The sequence below is a fragment of the Pelodiscus sinensis genome, chromosome 14 (genome assembly GCF_052426305.1).
Source record: "Pelodiscus sinensis isolate ZL-2025 chromosome 14, ASM5242630v1, whole genome shotgun sequence".
In the NCBI taxonomy this organism is placed as follows: domain Eukaryota; kingdom Metazoa; phylum Chordata; order Testudines; family Trionychidae; genus Pelodiscus; species Pelodiscus sinensis.
In genome coordinates, this window is record NC_143065.1 from 10,382,612 (window position 1) to 10,397,712 (window position 15,101).

Here is a 15,101-nt window from a genome sequence, read left to right on the forward strand (position 1 = left end):
CTGTGGAAATGTTTTCACATCTAGTGCATTTCTCTGGCAAGAAGCTTCTGCTATTTGACTTAAATTCATCTTTAGTTAATTTCATCCTGAGTCTTCCTGCTTAGAATCTTGTGTGTATTCCACTATGAGACTTTGTGTACACTTAAGTGGAAGATACATGCTAGCTCTATCAGAGAGCTCTTCCAGCACTTATGTATAATGTAAATTGCATAGACCTACAGCTATATCGACATTTACAATTACAATTGAATGACAAAACTTTTGTTGTTCACAGGTGCTAAAATGTCCGCCTCTGCCTGCAGAGCTACAAACATTTTGCTGCAGCCAATGCAAGTGTAAGGGGTGCCGTGCCAGCAGGATTGCTCTCCTGTTGACAACATAAACCTCACTTTTAAGGGATGGAAGTATTTTGTCAGCAAAAGTGCCAACAGTGTTTACACTGCACAGCTTATAGATAAGGACATGTGGACATGACCATGTAGCTAAAAGCAGTGTAGTATAGACAAAGCCTAAATAATTCCTTTTCCTCAAACATCAGTATATTATTATGTCTCCCTTGCCCCTCTTCCTAGTCATTCCTTAGATAAGCAGTTAACTATTTTTCCTCCAGCTCCCTGATTGTTTATATTGCTTTCTTCAGGGTTTCCGCATATTTCATTTAATGAAGTTTCAGCTCACTGATGACACAGTTTAGTAAGAATCAGCCTAGCCCAGATTAAACGCCAGCTATTCCAGTTCCTGTTAATTATTTCCCGTTGTTACTGTCCTTCAGCCCGTTTTCACATGACTATTTCTGTCTAGGCCAGTTGGCATTCATTTACACTGTGATTTCATGTGGCACAGTATCAAATGACCTGCTAGAATTAAGTGGAGGAGGTGTAAGTCTTTCTGGGCTTCAGCAAGGCTGTTTTGTACCTCCTCAGGATTTAAAGGACTCAGGGCCCTCCCATAAATTCTTCAACCTGCAGTTTTCTGGCTGCAGAGATTTTTATGTTCAGTCAGGAAGCTAGACATCTGTTGTGTGTACAGGTATTTGCCTTTACACATTTGGAAGATGCCAAATAAGAAGCCACTTCTGAAAATCAAGGCCTGTGTCTTAATGGACTTTGGATAAGCAATGAGGTAGCCACAGAAAATAGTTTTTATCTGGCAGGTGCTTGTGATTAAATATGGACTTTGTTCACTTGTAGCTCAGTTTATTTTTATCACTCTTGCACAGCTCAAACAAAGTGTGTCCACAGCGAGCAGTGTTGCCTACAATGGGTGGCTCGCAGCTGGTAGTAACATCTGCCAAAACAGTAATAAAAGCAACCCTTATAATAATGTGCATTTAATGCACATATAATGTACGGCTTTCTAAATAGAAACATAGGAATAGCTGTACTAATCACACCCAAGGTTCATCTAGTCCGGTATCCTGACGCTGACAAAGGCAGAGGTTGTGCCCACTTCAGATCTCATGATCTCTAATAGAGATTGGTTTAAGCCCCAAAACATAGGGTTTAATATTGCTTTCAAAATATTTGGTAGAATTAACTGTAATAACTAGATATCCTTATTATTCATATAATCTCATTAAGCTCTTAACCTTAATGACTTCCTGTGGCAGAGAGTTCCACCATCCTTTTTTTTTTTTTTTTTGGACAGTCAGACACTGTCCTGATTCACACCTGGGGCTCCTAGGTGCTATTGTGCAAATAATAAGCAATATTTATAGTATTTACATGCTTTTAGTAGTTTTTCAATTACATTAAAAATGGCAAATTTAAATCCCCTCTGTCACAATCATCATGTCCCTTTTATTTGTCTCCTCTCTAAGGTAAAAGTCTTAATCTCTTCAAAATACAGGACTATGTAGCACTTTAAAGACTAACAAGATGGTTTATTAGATGATGAGCTTTCGTGGGCCAGACTCACTTCCTCAGATCAAATAGTGGCAGAAAATAGTCACAACCAATCTCTTCAGTCTCTCAATATGAGAGGTTTTCCGGGCCCATGATCATTTTCATCATTCTTCTTTGAGCTCCCGAATGAACAAAGGAGTGCATTTTTTTAGGATGCTGTTAGATACTCAACTTTCAGTACCAAAGTCTCAGAGGGGTAACCGTGTTAGTCTGTAACTTTTAAAAATGAGTAGTCTTGTAGCACTGTAGTGACTAACAATAAATATATAGTATCATGAAGTGGGTTTTGCCCACAAAAGTTCATGATACTGTGTGTGTGTATGTGTATATGTGTGTGTGTGTATATATATATATATATATATATAGTCTCTAATGTGTTACAGGACTACTTGTCACTTTCAGTACTGTGAGCTTCATTATCCTTTTTACACATGGTGCTTTCATTGCAAGCTGTTATTTTCACACACAACTTTTCCAAAAAGCTGAGGTTGTAAAAACTGTGTTTCACCCATTCACACATTTATTAAATGGTTTCTGTGCATGTGGATAACTCAAAAAGGCCTTTTAAAAAAGCTTTTGGCTCACTCTGGCTGAGTCCTGAGCAGGAATTCTGAGTAAGAAATAAAATCCCGTGCACTAAAAATTTCATAGAGCTTGTGGCACTCAGACATAGGCTCCACTTCCTTATCAACAGGCAGAATTTGGCCACATACTGTCCATATGTAATGTTGTTCTTTAAGTGCTTATTTTAACAATGACTGGCAGTGTAATGACTGAGAGAGATACAGAAGCAGGTGAACATTTGAATCTGGTAATAGTGATGTAGCAACATCTCATTTCATGGGCAAGTTAATGATAGAAAGGTAAGGGATATATATGATTTTATTTATATAAACTTACAGAAACATAATTTCAGTGGTGTCACCCTCTGCGGAGTGGGATGGAGGACTTACTACCCTCTTCCCTGGGTCACAGCTTTGAGGACCTCCAGTTGATAATACAATATTGTCAGAAAAGGATTGAATTGGGTTTCATTTGAAAATCCTTCCTCCCGCAATGTTACCAAACATGATCAACTTAGAAGACTTATGTTATATAGATATACATTCAATTAAATGTTTAAAAATCAAAATTGTCTCTAATATTGCAACATAAAAAAGACATTGAGGTTTCGTACTGTATTTCTAGGGAAGTTAGTCTTGACCTATAGGATTGAAAAAAATTATCCATGAAAGACATCGGTGCTATCTCTGTCTAGAGCACCATTGCTAGACACATTGTCACACTGACCCTTGTCTGTGCCTCAAGCACACATCACCATTCAGGGCAGGCTGCTGGCCAGCCATTTGCAGGGTGGTGAGCGTCTGGGCTTTGCACATAAGCTTGGCTACGTCTACACTGGCCCCTTTTTCGGAAGGGGCATACTAATTTTGAAAGTGGGAATAGGGAAATCCGTGGGGGATTTAAATATCCCCCATGGATTTAAATAAATATGTCTGCCGCTTTTTTTCCGGCTTGGGGAAAAGCTGGAAAAAAAGCGCCTTGACTGGCCCGATCCTCCGGAATAAAGCCCTATTCCGGAGGATCTCTTATTCCTACTTCAAATGTTTATTTAAATCTGCGGGGGATATTTAAATCCCCCGCGGATTTCCCTATTCCCACTTTCAAAATTAGCATGCCCCTTCCGAAAAAGGGGCCAGTGTAGACGTAGCCAAGCATTTGATTAGGATTGATGTGAACATGCATGCTTGAGCGTAGGGGATAGTGTTGAATGGGCTCAATCATCCTGACACTATTACATTGCTTGACAATTTTGTTGGTGGCATTTCTAGGTTTGTCAGCTTCTTGTAAACAGCCACTAGTGTGGCTCTGCAAGTGCCTTAATATTTATCTCAAATTGTAAACCTGATATGAACACATCCAGTGCATTTATAACCTCATCAGAGACTGTCCCAGACATTCCAAGTACCTTCAAAGTGAGAGCGATTCTTTGGAGGCCGAATCAGATGTCTTCCAGTGAGAAAATTTTGTCTTGCATCCTGAAAGGGCAAGAAAACCTAGCTGTCTGGTGGTTGTTAGTGGTCTGAGAGATAGGAACACATCTCTGTGTAGTATACAATGAGTCTGTTCCCAGCAGCAAGCATAGAAACAGAATTTTGCAGAAGTCTTGGGAATTACAGAGAAGCACCACTGAGAAATGCAGGGCAGAAGCTTCGTTATGCCATGTGACAATGAAATTGTTTGAACAATGCTTTGCATGCTGGAGTGTTTTTCCTGCAATGTGTGGGTAACTCAAGCTTTGTGCAAGTATCAGTAGCTTCTTCATTGTGACATTGGAAATATTGGGGACCACGGCCATAGAGTCTCTTCTTTCTGGTAATATTTGTAATTGATCTCTATACATGTGTGTCAGACACAAGGTGGTCTTTGTGGTAAGTCCACTGTTTTCTCTGTAGCCTCATAATGAAGAGTTTGGGGAAATCTTGGCAGGTATTAACAGTTTCTGGTTTGTGAAGAGCTTGTACTTCAGTCATATCATTTATGATTGCTACTCCAAAAGACCTCTGCTGCAGTAAGTACAAGTCACATCAGTAGGTACTGGCTTAGGAAGACTATGTAAAATATGCATAAGTTTGGTTTTCACCTGTCACATATGTTTCATCGCCTTCAGACATCAGTTGTGGTACCACAGGGAACTCATACTTTCCCCCTTGCGTAGTTCTACATGACACTGAGATCTGGGCATGACCCACTACCCTAGACTACTAAAGAATCAAGAAAAGCAAAGATAACAGGGTGAGTTCAAAAGCACTGCTGGGATTGAGAAGTTATACTAAGGTATAGTGCAGTGACTCCACTAAAAAGTCAGCTCTTGTCTCACAAAGTTACTACAAAATTCCCTAAATCTGGGGTAAGTCTGACTCTACTGATCTGTTGTGATAATCTCTACATGACTGATGAAGCTGATGCTTTGTGGATCATCATAACAAGACCATCCACTTCTTCAATCCAAAGTAATATTTGCGTACTGACTAAATATTTAAATCACCTTTGGAAAAAGGTGGAGCAAAAGATAAGGATGATGAGGTGAAATCAAACTGAGTACAGTATCATTCTCTTTGCTTCAGTGTTTGCTTTCCGTGTTAGTGATGTCAAATACTGAGTTTAGTGTTTATGGAAATTGGAAATTCTTTTAGGAAAGAATATCCGCATTCAAAGGTCTAACGCCCAGTTTTATGTGTGGGGGAAATTGGGTGTAGGACACAATGTATGACTTTGATGACAAAATAACTTCCAAACAGACCATAAACAGCTTACGCTAGTACCAGGAATGGGCCCAATTCGGTTCCCATTGCAATCAGTGGGACTTAATTGGGCTCTGGGCTGGTTCCAATCAACGTAAAAAGACAATGGCAACCATCCCACTTACATTCTTAAAGTTAGGAAAAAACTTTGCAGCAAATCTGCTAAGTAATCAGAAATCCATGTTTCTTCCCCATTATATGCTACCTTTCCAATCCTGTGAATAGAGACAGTTACAAGGATTTGAAAGCACAGAGTTTATTTTTAAAAACAACGAATAGTCCTGTGGCACTTTAGAGACTAACAAAAAAATATATAATCACGAACAGGGCTCAACAAACAATACAATCTACTTGCCTGTGGCGAGTAGATTTCAGCCGTGCGCCCCATTCATTCGCGGCATGCGCAATGCGACTCTTGCGCATGCGCAGTACGGGGCTAGAGAGCGGCTTTCACCACGTTCATCAAGCCCTGATCATGAAGAAGTGGGGTTTGCTCATGAAAGCTCATGATATATGTGTGTGTGTTAGTCTCTAAGGTGCCACAGGACTACTTGTTTTATAGTAACAAAGCTACCCCTCTGAGAATTTATTTTTGTATTTAGACATTTTGCTTAGCCGCCTTCTGTGGTGAAATCCTACAGACATATTCTTTTTTCTTTGAACATTTGGGAGGAGTTCAGATACCACAGTGTTAGGGAGCCAGGCAAGTACATAAATATAGAGAGCAGAGGTATAAAAGTCCTGCAAATATAGGTTACCTTTTATTGGTGTGAAATATAACTCAGGGCTGTAGCTAAGCTCTTCTACATATCACAACGTAGCTGTGTAATGTTCATTTTTCTTGGATTCTCAGGCTCCCCGCTCTTAAATGTCCACCATACTTCTTTCATGTTTCTATTAATTTTGCTTGCGGGGGACAAAGATGGTGTTTTTGCCCTCAGGCACATGGAATTTTTATTGTGTTTTCCCCTTTCATGGGTTTTCCCTTGATTGGTCAATGATTTAAGTTTTATAATGCCTCGTTCATATTGTTTCAGCAATAATAGTCCTAGAAGAAGAGAGCGTGAGAATAGGCATTTAGAAAAGGACATTTAACCCTCACTGTTTTTATATGTTGTTGTTTTACTGTGACTATCTGGTTTAAAAGCCACTCTGGTTTCAGAAGATGAGTTTGTTTTCGGATCATGGGATAAGGAGCTCGACTGAAACAACAAGTCCAATCTAGGGAAGTTTGGTGTATAAGACATGAACCTATTACTGTAATTGCTTATATATTGGAGAAACTGCTAGGGATTTCTCAGAAAGCTGCTCCAAATTTTTATTCAAACTAAATTCTTTTTGTTTATTTCTCTATAGGAAAATCGCCCAATCCCAGAACCAGGTCCCAATGGTAGGTCTCTAGAGTGACTGCCTCATGTCTGCATTGCGGTTTTCTTTGAGTGTAATTTCTTTCAAAATTCTCTATTTGCCCTTCACTGGTCTCCCCCTGTACGCCAACTACCGGATCTATGACAACATATAATGGGTGGCCAACCAGTTAGACACTAAGAGCCAAAAGAGCTGTGGATAGTAGTGCAAAGAGCCACACACCCCAGGCCCAGGCACCCCCAGTCTCCCCCCACTCTAAACCAATGCTCCACTTCTCCCCCTTCATATTATCTTCCTCTGAAAAAGAATGCTGTCATAAAGGCATGCTGAACATTACCTTTGATGGGAGTTGGAAACCATCTGCACTCTCAGAATTGGGCCCATAGAAAGTAGAGAAGGAAAAATTAGCTGGAAACTTCATTCTGTCCTCATTCAGATAATAAACTTGTAATAGATGCAAGTTTCATTGGGATTTTGATGTCCCAGGCTGGTTACTATGTGATCAGAAACTTTAAACAGAGTTTTATCTTAATAATCTGGTTGCTTGCCCATTACCCTAACCTTGAAATATATTTACTGTGTTCAAATGCATCGTACACAAGTCTATTTGAAAATCATTCAAATAACCAGAAACTTAATCATATTTAATCAAATATCCCATTTTCACCCAGATTTGAGCTCGCCTCTTATATTACATTTGCCTTCATTTAAAAGAGATGCCTTTTATTTTATGCTCTTCAAAATTTAATCCCTTATCTAGAATGTTCAGATTTCAGTAAGAACCTCATAAATGTCAGCTAATCCATAGGATGCAAATGCAGATATGTTACTTTTATGAACCATGTTAGTAAATGATAGTGAACAGATTAAGAAAATGAATTGTAGAATCATAGAACCATAGAGCTGGAAGAGAGCTCAGAAGGTAATCAAGTCCAGCCCCCTGCTCAAGACAGGACAAATCTCAACTAAATCAACCCAGCCAGGGCTTTCTCAAGCAGAGACTTAAACACCGCTAGGGATGGAGACTCCACTACTTCCCTAGGGAACCCATTTCAGTGCTTCACCACTCTCCTAGTGAAAAAGCTTTTCCTAATATCCAACCTGGACCTCTCCCACCACAACTTGAGACCATTGCTCCTTGTTCTGCCATCTGTCACTACTGAGCACAGCCTTTCTCCATCCTCTTTGGAAGCTCCCTTCGGGAAGTTGAAGGCTGCTATCAAATCCCCCCCCACTCTTCACTTCTGCAGACTAAACAGGCCCAACTCCCTCAGCCTCTCCTCATAGGTCATGTGCTCCAGCCCCCTAATCATTTTGGTCGCCCTCCGCTGGACCCTCTCCAATGCGTCCACATCCTTTTTGTAGTGGGGGCCCCAGAAATGGACACAATGCTTCAGATGTGGCCTCACCAGAGCCGAATAAAGGGGAATAATCACTTCTCTGGATCTGCTGGCAATGCTCCTCCTAATGCACCCTAATATTCCATTAGCCTTCTTGGCTATAATAGCACAGAGTTGTCTCATATTCAACTTCTCATCCACTGTAACCCCCAGGTCCTTTTCTGCAGAACTACTACTTAGCTGGTTGGTCCCCAGCCTGTAACAATGCTTGGGTTTCTTCCATCCCAAGTGCAGGACTCTGCACTTGTCCTTGTTGAACCTCATCAGATTTCTTGTGGCCCAATCCTCCAATTTGTCTAATTCACTCTGGACCGTATCTCTGCCCTCAAGCGTATCTACCTCTCCCCTTAGCTTAGTGTCATCCGCAAACTTGCTGAGGGTGCAATCCATCCCCTCATCCAGATCATTAATAAAGATATTGAACAAAACCAGTCCTAGAACAGATCCTTGGGGCACTCCGCTAGAAACCGACCACCATCCTGACATGTAGCCTTTGATCACTATCCGCTGGGCCCAGCCTTCTAGCCAGCTTTCTATCCATCTCACCGTCCATTTATCCAATCCACATTCCATTAAATTGCCTTCAAGAATATTGTGGGAGACCGTATCAAAAGCCTTGCTAAAGTCAAGGTATATCACATCCACTGACTTCTCCATGTCCACAGAGCCAGTTACCTCATCATAGAAGCTAATTAAATTGTTCAGGCACAACTTGCTCTTTGTGAGTCCATGTTGGCTATTCCTGATCACTTTCCTCTCTTCCAAGTGCCTCAAAATGGATTCCTTAAGGATCCCTTCCATGATTTTTCCAGGAACCGAAGTAAGACTGACTGGCCTGTAGTTCCCTGGATCGTCCCTCTACCCTTTTTTGAAGATAGGCACTACATTTGCCTTTTTCCAATCATCCGGGATCTCTCCCGATCTCCACGACTTTTCAAAGATAATGGCCAAAGGCTCCTCAATGACATTTACCAACTCCCTCAGTACCCTTGGATGCATTAAGTCCGTACCCATGGATTGGTGTACGTTTAGCTTTTCTAAATAGCTCCTAACCTGTTCTTTGCCCACCAAGGGCTGTCCATCTTCATCCCATCTTGCATCACTTAGCGCATTAGTCCAGGAGCCGACCTAGTCTGTGAATACGGAGGCAAAGAAAGCATTGAGTGCTTCAGCTTTCCTCACATCATCTGTCACTAGGTCACCTCCTTCATCTAGTAGGGGCCTCACACCCCTCTGATCACCTTCTTCGTGTTAGCATGCCTGTAGAAACCTTTCTTGTTATCCTTCACATCCTTTGCCAGTCGCAATTACAATTGCTCTTTCACCTTCCTGATAACCCTCCAGCATTCTCGAGCTATACATTTATACCTCTCCCTGGTTTCCACTTTTTGTAAGCTTCCTTTTTGTGCTTAAGTTCACCAAGGATTTCCCCTGTAAGCCAATCCCGTCTCCTACTATGTTTGCCTCTCTTGCTATGCATCGGGATGGTTTCTTTCTGTGCTTTCAGGAAGGCTTCTTTAAAATACTGCCAGCTGTCCTGGACTCCTTCTTCTTCATGTTAGCATCCCAGGGGATTCTGCTCATCAGGTCTCTGAGGGAGTCAAAATCTGCTTTTCTGAAGTCCAAGGTGTGTATTTTACTACTCTCTTTTCTCCCTTTGGTCAGGATCCTGAAATCTACCATCTCATGATCACTGCTTCCGAGGTTGTCACCCACCTCTACTTCCCCTATTAGTTCCTCCCTGATTGTGAGCAGACGGTCAAGCTGCACACGGCCCCTGGTCGGATCCTTCAGCACTTGTACCAAAAAGTTATCCCCGACATTCTCCAAAAACTTCCTGGATTGCCTGTGTACTGCCGTATTGGTCTCCCAACAGATGTCAGCGTGATTAAAGTCCCCCACGAGAACCAGGGCCTGCAATCTGGAAGCTTATTTCAATTGTCTGAAGAATTAAAGGGAAGAAGGAGATGGAAGACCTATCTATCTCTCCCCCCCCCCCTCCAGAGCCCATGCAGAAGTGTTCACTACTGTATTTTTAGTGAAAAACATTAGAATGAGATTTTCCAAAGTGCTCAGCATTGGCCTAATTCTATTCTCATTGAAATGAGCAGGAAAGATGGCACTGACTGCATTGGGAGGAGAGTTACACCAATGCATAGTGCTTTTAACAATCCCATCCTAGTTTTTCTAAGCAATAACAAACAAACACAAACCTTAGTTTTTTCCTGTTAAATATTTGACTGTTTTTATTAAACTGTTTTTCTACAAACTACTGAAGAAAGTCATGATTATTCTAAATTGAGCTCTAGAAATCACCACACAACTTAGTTACTCCAAGAGAGAACAGAATTATGACTGAAAATGTTACTTTGTGTGACACTGAGGAACTGTAGAATTATAAGAGAGCAAAGAAAAGGATTAGCAGCGCAATTCTGAAATATGACCTGCTAAGATTTAAAAGAAAAGCTTGTGCAGTTTTATGGGACGTGATTGTCTAGGAAGGAGCCCTATAGAAAGGGATCTAGGGGCCTTAATGGACCACAATATGAGTCGTCAGTGACACTAGCAAAAAAAAAAAAAAGCAAACATTCTGGGATGCATTAGCTGGAGTGTTATGAGCAAAACATGAGAAGTAATTCTGTCACTCTGCTCTGTCCTGATTAGACCTCACCTGGAATATTGTGTTCAGTTCTGGGTGCCACATTTCAGGAAAGATATATAGAAATTAGAGAGGGCCCAGAAAAGAGCAACAAAAATTATTAAAGGTCTAGAAAACATGAGCTATGAGAAACAACTTAAAGCAGTGTTTCCCAAATGGTGTTCCGTGGAACCCCAGGGTAAGGGTTCTGCAAAAAATTTCATTACAATAACATTTAATGATTTAAAAAATAAGTAATATTTAAGCATTTATGAATTTTATTGAAAACAATTTTCATTTGTGTTTGCCACAATAAATGTCCCTGTGTAATGCCAGCTTAGCCAGAGAGTGGGGACGATGATGTCACTACTCAGCGCTGCACACGCAGTCAGTCAGTAGTGTGATCGCCTGTTATATCCCACCGTAAATCCACATACTCACATGGGTGACTGAATATGAATATACTGGTGTATATTAGTTTTTGAGCTTTATTTTTTGTACACATTAAATGTGATTTTTCTTTTTAAATATGTGTAATTAAACTAAATGTTGATCTCAAGACCTTGTTTAGCATTTGTTTATTATTATCCTTACTTATTTGTGGTCTATTTTTTCAGCTTCATATATAGGACTGTTATTAGAGGTTCCTCAACTTCTTTCACGTTTAAAAGGGTTCCACGACCAAATAAAATTGGGAAACACTGACTTAAAGAATTGGATTTGTTTGGAAAAGAGACAACTGAGAGGGGATATGGTAGCAACTAAAAGGGTGTTATTAGGAGGAAGGAAAGAAATTATTCTCCTAAATGTCTGATGATAGGACAAGAAGCAGTGGACTTAAATTGTAGTAAGGGAGGTTTAGATTGGGCATTAGGAAGAACTTTCTAACTGTCAGGGTAGTTAAGCCCTGGAATACATTGCTTAGGGAGGTTGTGAAATCTCCATCACCTGGAGATATTTAACAGCTGGTTAGATAATCATTCAGGGATGATCTAGAATGGTGCTTGGCCATCTCATGATTGCAGGGGACTGGACTTGATGACCTCTCAAGGTCTCTTCCAGTTCTAGTGTTCTGTGATTCTACACATAAAGAGGCAAAAGGGTACAGACCCTCTTCAGTGTTCCTCTGTAGAACAGTTACTTGTCAGTCTTTAAACCCTTCCCCAAGCAAATGCTTCACCTTGCTAAAGACTGCAGCGATTCTGTCATGCAGTTAGTCTCTTGTTTATGACTTTTTCTTTCCTTGCCAGAGGTGCTACTGAAGATGCATTCGGTCGGGATTTGTGGATCTGATGTTCATTACTGGCAGAATGGTAGAATTGGGGACTTTATCGTAAAGAAGCCTATGGTGCTAGGGCATGAGGCATCTGGAACAGTCATCAAAGTGGGGTCATCAGTAACCCATCTGAAGCCAGGTGAGCAACTTCCTTGAGTCTTGTGAGTGGTTACCAGATAAGCACTTTCCCAGTTGTGATGAGGTGAATAGGCTGGCTTGCTAGGAAATACTAAGTGTTTGTTGTGCATTGATGAAACATTAGGAATCTTGCAAACCAGAGAAGGCTGAGCCAAAACCTTTAGTTTATGGATGAATTTAACAAATGGCTCTGCCTTTATATTGGGTTAAAATAGATGTGAAGATCCCACCTCCAGACAACTCAAGGTTCAGGAACCAGAGCAGGGTCTCAGTGAGATGGTTTGAGTCTCTGTCTCAAACACAGCTGTTGTCCTTATCTATTGGTTTACTGTTCTCCTCCCTGATTGCACCGTTCCTTCTAACCAGATACCCGCTCTTCCAAGTGAAATCAAACCTAAAGTAAGATGCTACAATCAAAGCGTATCCTCTTGGGTTTTGTTTTCTGTCCCTGTTTTACTGCACAGTACAGTAAAACTCCATTGGTCTGGCATCCAATGCTCCAGCACTCCTGATGGTCCGGCACCATCGGGAACCCAGAAGTGCTCGGGGCAGCTGGACAATTGGAGCTGCTCTGGGCCCGGCTTCCCCAATTCAGCCGCTGCTGAAACTGACCAGCAGCTGACTCGGGGAAGCCGGGGACAGAGCAGCTGGGGTACTGCCGGGTTGGTCCCGTAGCGCTGCCCCTCGGCGCTGCAGGACCAACCTGGCAGCACCCCAGATGTTCTTGGGGATGCCTGGAGCAGAGCAGCCCGAGTGCTGCCAGGTTGGTCCCGCAGCACGGAGGGGTGGCGCTACTGGACCAACCTGGCAGCACCCTGGCTGCTCTGCCGCAGGCGTCCCAGATTCAGCCGCTGCTGAAACTGACCAGCAGCGGTTGAATCGGGGACTCCTGGGGCAGAGCCGGACTATTGGAAGGGGGGGCTATGAGGGGTCTAGGGTGGCATCCCCTCCCACCCCACTCCACCCCAGACCCCTCATAGCCTCCTCTTCTGATAGTCCGACATAGCTGATAATCCGGCACCCCCTGGGTCCTAAAGGTGCCGGATTATCGGAAGTTAACTACATTGGACAGATTGAGATCCATTGTGCTTTGGCCAACACTCTCCCCTCACAAACAGTCAGGCTCACTGCTATTTTTGGATAGCTGACTTCATGGCACTTCTCAGGAATCACTTTCCTTATCCTTTGTGAGAGTACTGATATGTTTTGACTGTTACACATACCCTGTTGTGTGTTTAATGGATACGTGTCAAACGTGCTGTCCAAGCCTTTGTAGACTATGCATGTGAGTCACTCTTGCTGCTAGTGAGCCCTTTTATTGATCCAGTTAGCTCAATATTTTGACTTCCTTTTGCTATACATGCCCCAGTAGTTGGGAGCCTCAGGCACTGGCGTTTCAGTGCTGTTTTAGAAGGAAATGTGTATTATTTGTTATTTACACCACTATAAATCTGGAGTGGCTGTTGGCTTCAGTAGTGTAAATCGAGGTTTAACTAGGTGTCATGCAGAGCAGAGTTTGCCCCAGAGTTAGATCTTGGGGTAGGGACTAACTTTTTCTCTGTGCTCTGTGCAGTGCTGAGTACACTGATGCCACTTTGCAGTCCCTCAGGGGGACCCCTGAGCTAGAGAGCTGACTGAGGGATTTGCCCAGTGATTGGCTTCTGGTGCTGAGTGGAAAGGCTGGAAGCATTTTGGATGTTTGCTGATGTCAAGTATCAGAGGGGTAGCCATGTTAGTCTGAATCTGCAAAAGTGGCGAGGAGTCCTGTGAGGTGTGTGTGAATTCACACCTCCAGATCAGCTACTAGAAGTGGGCCTCATCCTCCTTGATTGGATCCACCTGGTCATCTCCAGCCTGATTCTGGCCTGCATATTTATACCTGCCTCTGGAAATTTCCACTACATGCATCTGACGAAGTGGGTCTTTGCCTAAGAAAGCTTATGCTCCAACACTTCAGTTAGTCCACAGGACTCCTCGCCGATGTTTGATGAGTCTCTTATACTCCCTTATGGAGTTCTGGAAAACATGACTGTGGAGCAGGTGAACATCTGCTGCTCCTCAACTCTGAGCTGACCAAGGATAGATCGGGAAATGTGGAGCTCTCCCACATGGCAATAAGGGGACTTTGTGCTCCTTGGAATTTGAAAAAAAAGATGCGTCTGATGGTATTCCCATTTTAAAAAATACTAAAAGGCAATTGAATGGAAATATTTTAACAATCTTCTTTTTTTAAGAAATCCGAAATAAAAATAATCCTGTGTTGAAAAATACAATCATTTAAATAAAGCATGTACATTTTCCTTTTATTTCCCTCCCCCCAAAATAAGTGAATTAAGGACCTGAGCAACGCCAGGTAAATATTCTAGTTGACGATAATTAGACTGAAAGGCAGATGTAGTTAGCTGTGCACGTGACTGAGCCTACATCCTCTTAGTGTCTGCCTGCCTTATGCATATTTATTTCCTGATGAACCTGTATATGGCTGGGTTCCTGGGATGGTAAGTCCTCTATAGCAGCGGTTTTCAAACTTTTTTTCTCATGACCCAGTTGAAGAAAATTGCTGATGCCTGCAACGCAGCATAATTTTACTGAAGTGTGAGCTCTGGGATGGGGCTGAGGATGTGAGCTTTGAGCTGCCGGAAGGGGCTCTGGCTATGAGAGGGGGTAAGGGCTGGGGCAAGAGGGGCTTACCTTGAACAACTCCCGGTCAGGGGTGTAGCGGGAGTGCTAAGGCAACTTCCTGCCTCTCCTGGCACCGCAGACCATGCTGTGCTCCAGAAACAGCCAGCAGCAGGTTCCCAGCCAATAGGAATGCAGATCTAGTGCTTGGGGTCGGAGCAGTGCATAGAGCCCTGTGCATTCTCTCCCCCCATGCCACCTAGGAGCCAGGCCTGCTGCACAGTCTGTGGTGTAAGGACAGGCAGGTAGCTGCCTTAGCACCTCCACTGATTGCCTGATCCCCCTGCAGGTATGAGACCCAGTGCCGGACGTTCCACAACCCCAGTACTGGGTCATAACCGGTCGTCTGAAATCCACTGTCCAATCGCATGGATTATGGAAGTAGAATCAAGT

The 15,101-nt window shown here is 42.5% G+C and overlaps 1 protein-coding gene across 1 annotated transcript in view; it reads left to right on the plus strand.

Moving 5' to 3' along the window:
- Window positions 1–15,101, plus strand: part of SORD (sorbitol dehydrogenase) — a 42,157-nt gene that overhangs the window by 711 nt on the left and 26,345 nt on the right. The window contains exons 2-3 of the mRNA XM_075897471.2: window positions 6,566–6,599; window positions 11,866–12,030. Coding sequence (XP_075753586.1) covers window positions 6,566–6,599; window positions 11,866–12,030 — 199 coding nt within the window. The remainder of the gene's footprint in view (window positions 1–6,565; window positions 6,600–11,865; window positions 12,031–15,101) is intronic.